Consider the following 6,451-nt stretch of genomic DNA (forward strand, 5'->3'; position numbering starts at 1 on the left):
AACAATGCTAATGAGCTAAAGGCCGCTATTGAAGCATCCTGGGCATCCATAACACCTCAGCAATGCCACAGGCTGATTGCCTCCATGCCACGCCGCATTGATGCAGTAATCCGTGCAAAAGGATTCCCAACCAAGTACTGAGTGCATTAATGGACATTTTCAAATGTTTGATTGTGTTTTGCTGTTATAAATCTTTTTTTTTTACTTGGTCTGAGGAACTATTCTAATTTTTTGAGATAGGATTTTTGAGTTTTCTTAAGCTGTATGCCATAATCAGCAATATTAAAATAATAAAAGGCTTGCAATATTTCAGTTGATTTGTAATGAATCCAGAATGTATGACATTTTTGTTTTTTTAATTGCATTACAGAAAATAAAGAACTTTATCACAATATTCTAATTTTCTGAGACAGTCCTGTATATAGAGAATAAAAGTGGACCTAAAACAGAACCTTGAGGAACACCATTAGCAATGTTCAACCACTCAGAAGACAGCCCATCAAAGTGAACACATTGGGACCTTTCAGAGAGGTAGTTCACAAACCACTCCACTGCATGGCTGGATATGCCAATACTGAGTAGCCTCTGCTTCAAAATGCGATGATCAACGGTATCAAACGCTTTGGAAAGGTCAATAAATAGAGCTGCATAACTCTGCTTATTGTCTAAGATACTCGTAATGTTATTCACCACTTTCATTGTCTATATGAAAGTATTTTAATATCTATAGCACCTTAAATAACACACACCGACCCAGAATAAAACGAAAAATAATAATGGATGGATACAGTAAATGCAACACACTGTAATCAAACAGAAATAAAATAAACAAAAAAAGGTTCACATTACATAAATGGATTAGCCATTAAATACAGATGATGACAAAAAGTCCTAATACGCTAATACAAATAACTCTTTAAAGATAGTAAAGTACACCTGTTAACAATAAACCCCTACATCATTAGAATACGTCTATAGAAACAGTATTAAACAGAGATGTCCCTGGCTGACATCAGCGGAGTTCCTGCGATCCTCGGGACACATTCAACACGGAGCTGCCAGCCACAGCAGAATCAGGGCGAGAAGAGCAGGAGCTATTCAAAGAGCTGAGTTAATGAATTTGACTTTCGATGAGAGATTGTTAATTACCATGCAATGCAGTGAGATTGAAATTGTGTGGCGTGCAGATGATAAGGATTTAGCACAAGCATCAGAAAATGTTTGTGTTGCTGCCAAAATGCACACACACAACTTTGTCTGATCCGCCTCTGAGCTGTATTTATTTTACAGAATAATACAGTTTATAATAAATATAACTACTTTACTGTTTTTGCAGAAAACTGAAACAGACAAAAAAGTGTTTTCATGCACTGGTCAATATTTTTGCTTCAATAACTAAGTTCTTATTATACATTAAGGTCTTTATTATACCAACTTTATCCATTTGCTTCTGTATATTTCTCCTAAATTAACCAATAGTTAGCATTCAATTATGTCACATTTGCATATCTGAACATCACATAAAAATTGTCTCTTATGTAAGTCATCTACTAGGGAAGACATGTGGTAATATTTATTACTTAAGTTGTTTACCCTGTTCACCTGTAGTGTCTCCCCGTTAAGGCCCTTCACAAGTACACACACACACACACACACACACACACACACAGGTGTTTTAACATACTTTGCCTAATTACACCTCTCCTCAGTAATGTTTGGGGGAACATAAATGGAGCTTGACAGACATCCGCCTCACTTTCCTATAAGAACTTCTTAAAGTGGGACAAATACATTTTTCCTTATAGGCCTTTTTCACAGCAGGCATTTTGGCTTAGCAGGAAAACCACAGCTGTTACTAATCACATTAACAATGGCTCTGCTATATTAAATTGTCCCTTTAAGTCAGGATGACATTGAACCAGGATGCACCACCTCTGAAACTGAAGGCAGAGGTAATTGTACTTACATTCTACCACTGGACAGGAATGCTATGAAAAGTGTTATCTGAAATGAAACTAAACTACATTTAGTGAAGTTCAAAGCAAAATATTTCCCTTTTATATGTTGTAAAAAATCCCAGAAAAGGCTATGTTAAGTACTGCATGTCATACGGTCATACACTATTCTTCTGAGGAATGTATTACAACAATACAAATTAAATGATCATCCCCTTATTGCAACAGTGCAGGATGAACATAGTTGCATTAGATCGCCCTCTAGCTGTCAATGCTGACAACGAAATGAAGATATTTTGTATATTTTTGTCTGTAACACAGGTCTGCAATAACTATAAAGTAATGGTAGCATGTTCACGTGTTGTACAAAAACGTACTAGTATCAAAAGTAAGTACTTGTTGTGCTAATTGGAAAATGTAAGTGGTATGTGTATGTGTACACAATATTTATTATGCATCATTGCTGTCTAATTTAATATTTTACTTGAAAAAGAACCTGCAATGTAGCTCTCAAATAAATGTAGAGCACTAAACAGTAGGCTACTAGGCCTATATGTTTTTATCTCAATTGTACTGAAGTATAGCATTAAAAGGGAATCCTTAAGGAAATTGCAATTGTAGCCTACTTAAAAACTGAATTAACGTTTGCTTACTCACTCATACACCATTGTTCTATATTTGTAAATGCAGGAATGCAAATTTGTTATGCAATTAATGTGGTTTTAACATGCAGATCAAATGCAGGACTGTCATTTGCATACCATTATTAGTGACATATTGTGCTGCTGTTAAGAACTGTTAAGTATGCTCAGTTTACATAATGCAGGTGGGACAGAGAAGTCGATCTCTGTTGTTTGGGTATGTGTGTGTCTGCAGGTGAAAGCCTCCGTGTGACAGTGTTAAACATCTCTAATGGAGACACACACTTGGCTCCTGGATCTGGCGTCCTCACAGACGAGAGTGTTGCCTTCCTTTAATCGAACCCACCGGTTCATGGCAGGTCACTCCTCTCTGTGTTGTATTTCCCGTGGCCATCACGGTGAACGAGTCCAAAAAATATCGTAATTTTCCCTAAATCTCCGCAAGACCCCACAATCAAAACAAATCGACCACGCGTGCTTTTCCCGCAGCAATGACGTCACGTAAACCCGCCCCCTTATCCCCTCAAGTAAACAGAAAAAAGAGGAATACGTTCATGTCAGCCGCTGCACGAGCGTCTGCTGCGGGGAACAAGCTGAGAAAGAGAAAGGCGGACATTAACGCAGGGTTTCCCGTGTGTTTTTAGCAAAGTTAAGGGATTTGGGGCCAGCTGACTCGATGAAGGGAGAGGCGGAAGTGAAGTCACTTGACAGACCGTCCATGTTATTATTGTTATTTTGGTTAGCCCTGTGATGAGACGGGCTTGGGAGCCGTTGGTCTCCGAGACAACGACCGTTAACGTTACCGCAGACCGGGCCGCCGAACCGACACCACCCTCACTACCTCCGCACTGACCCGGAGACAGGAGACGGCTGGGGGGAGGGAGGGTGTGAGGACCCAGCTCCAGCTCGGCTCCCTACACTCCCCGACCGACCAAAAATAAAACGGCGACAAAAATAATATTCGTCAAACGACTGGTTGTCTGCGGGTTGTAGCAGGGACGTGCCGCCGCAGACATGAACGGTATCACCAAGGGCCGGTTCGAGGTATGACAGAGGGAGTGGACCACTAACTGTTTGTTTCTACTAGACGTGGGAGTCTTGTATAAGCAAAGTGTGTGTATGTGTGTGGTCGACTGTGCTCCTAATTTTACATGCAGTCAGGAGCCGTTTTGCTGGTCAAGGGTAATCCGAAATCCTGTTGTTGTCCTGCCGCACCAGCAGACAGCGACAACATGGAGCTGAGGACTGCGGGACAGGAGGGCTGTGGCCGAGGATAGTCGATATATCAGGGCCGAGGCTGGCTGCTGCTGGCACTGAGTCACCTGAGGTTACATGCTTTCACCAGGGGGGCTGCAGATAGGAGAGGCATGTTGTACATAAAAAGCAGTGTAACAGCTTTCAACTAGAGAATGCAATTCCTGAAGAAATTGCTAGTGGGAATGCTTTATGCTGAAAAGCTGACGCTAAACTGCTATGCTGAAATGTAATGTGTAAGAAGAAAGTGAAGAATTTAGATTGAAATTATACATGAACAATGGGGGCTTGAATGTGGGATGAGAGAAGAAAATAAAGTAAAAAGGCTTGGAAAAGCAGCAGAATATTTGAATTGCAAACTTTTGAACTAACTTGATGGTGAATGGTCTGTCGCCATGCCAACAGCATTTGATGACATCCCATAATACGCTTAGATGCGTTGATGGCTGCATCGTTACCAAACCTGTGAAGTTTTGGGCCGTTTGGAGCATTTTCACTGAAGTTATGAGAAAACCTGTGTTTCATGGTTAGCATTGTGTTGCCATGGCAACGGCATTTGAGAAATCTCAAAACTGTCCCGTAGATGTCTTCACGGCTGGACTGTTAGCTCACATGTGAAGTTTGAGCACTTTTTCAACATTTTCATTGGAGTTATAGCGACATCGTATGGCGAGGGATGCGTTTCCATGGAAACGGCATATGATGAAACTCCATAATTCACGAAGAGCTGTTGAGGGCTGGACCGTTAACCATTATCTGAAGTGTGGTGCTGTTTTGACCCTTTTCATAGGCGTTACGACAACATCGTGTTTTATGGCGAGGGATGCGTTTCCATGGAAGAGGTGATATACAGGTGAAGATTGTGGGACGACCGGACCGTGTCCATTGGAGCTACAGCGTGTTTTATGGCGAGGGATGCGTTTCCATGGCAACAGCCTATGGTGAGATCTTAGATTTGGCGTAAAGCTGTTGAGGCATGGGCCGGTGGTATACAAGCGAAGTTTGGGGGACAATCGGACCGTGTCCATTGGAGTTACAGCGACATCATGATTTATGGCGGGGGATGCGTTTCCATGGAAACGGCATATGATAACACCCCATAATTGACGTAGAGCTGTTGAGGGCAGGACCATTAACCATTATCTGAAGTCTGCTGCTGTGAGCATGTCAGTTGGAGTTATGACATCATCGTGTTCCATGACACAGGTGTTTATATTTGAGCTAATGAGTGTCCAGAGATCAAAGGTTTCCATGGTGATGTGCAGTAATCGGTGAGAGGAGAGCATTTTCATTGTTCTGAATGAGAGATAAACCTCTTACATGTGAACATTTTGTTGAAGAACCGTAACAGATATCGGTGAAATTTCAAAGCGTGAAGCATGTGAAGAACTCTGAGCATCTGAAGTGTGCTTTTTATGTACTTTCGGGTTCATAATGTGGCCTTTTTGGCAGATTAACTAAAGGTGTGCGGCTGCTGCTGTGAGGAAAGAGCAGCCTGAATTTACAATGGGGTTTAATGGAGACATGTTGAAAGTTATTGTCACTTCATGCCCTCAAGAAGCATTTTGTATAATAATTTTTGCCTAATTCTACGGTGGCCCTGAAGTGCAAGACACCACAGCATTTCACAAAACGCCACAGCATTTCAGAAAACGCCGCAGCATTTCACAAAACGCCGCAGCATTTCAGAAAACACAACAGCATTTCAGGAAACACCACAGCATTTCACATTGGACGGAAAGGGTATTCCTTAAGGGAGAACACTTCTTGTTTGTGATTTGACAGAGCCAGCCAGAGAAGCACTGCTGTGATTGGTTGTTTTTGCTGTCAGTCAAGAAATGACGCTTCGTGATTGGTCAACGCCCGACAGCGCAATATGAACACATTAGCCGTTAGCACAAACTCAGAGCTCACAGCTCCTCATATCTGTTCAGAAACTGGACAAAAGTTAAACATACAAACCACAGACTGTCTATGTCATGGCGAATATAGTCGCTGCTTTATTTATGTCTGTATGACGTTTTTGTGAGTGTGTACGGAGCAGCTACAGGTTAGTTTAGCCCGATCCGATTCCATTCAGAAAACACGCATTTTAAAAGCTTTTGGCCTGCCGTCTTGTCAGCAGACCTGTCAAAGCGTTAATTCATGTTTTTTACTAACCGGTATCAGTATGTAGTTACTTCAGCATCATTTTGAAACGTGTATTACAATTAAATCACGGTACAATTGGTTATTTGGTTGTAGTTGGTATCTCCCATAGCAGGGGTTCCCAGCCTTTTTCAACCAGGGCCCCCCCAAATGACTCCTGTTGGAATTTGCGACCCCCCAAAACTTTAATTATCGCTGTTACCGATCTGCCCCCCTGCCCGATCTGTACTGCGCATGTGCGAGATGGTCTGCCATACTGGACAACTCCGTACGGCAACCCAACTAGGACACTTGACACAGTGGCGTTTGGCAAAGACACAAAAAAGAAAAACTAAAAAAAACCGAGAGAGATGAGTTATTGTTATTACAACGTGACTTCACTATTATTTAACAACTCTTTGTATTGGGTTCTTTTATTTGGGGTTAAGTACATTGTCAGAATAAGTGAGACAT

At 41.6% G+C, this 6,451-nt stretch overlaps 1 protein-coding gene across 1 annotated transcript in view; it reads left to right on the forward strand.

The window, feature by feature from the left end:
• Positions 1-3,614: 3,614 nt before the first annotated feature.
• LOC104958754 (F-box/LRR-repeat protein 2-like) overlaps positions 3,615-6,451 on the forward strand; it is a gene marked incomplete at its 5' end in the record, with an annotated part of 15,253 nt that continues 12,416 nt past the window's right edge. The window contains one exon of the mRNA XM_010786544.1: positions 3,615-3,640. Within this exon, the coding sequence (XP_010784846.1) occupies positions 3,615-3,640 (26 nt within the window). The remainder of the gene's footprint in view (positions 3,641-6,451) is intronic.

Source organism: Notothenia coriiceps, unplaced genomic scaffold (assembly GCF_000735185.1).
Source record: "Notothenia coriiceps isolate Sejong01 unplaced genomic scaffold, NC01 NC01_scaffold00029266, whole genome shotgun sequence".
Taxonomy (NCBI): domain Eukaryota; kingdom Metazoa; phylum Chordata; class Actinopteri; order Perciformes; family Nototheniidae; genus Notothenia; species Notothenia coriiceps.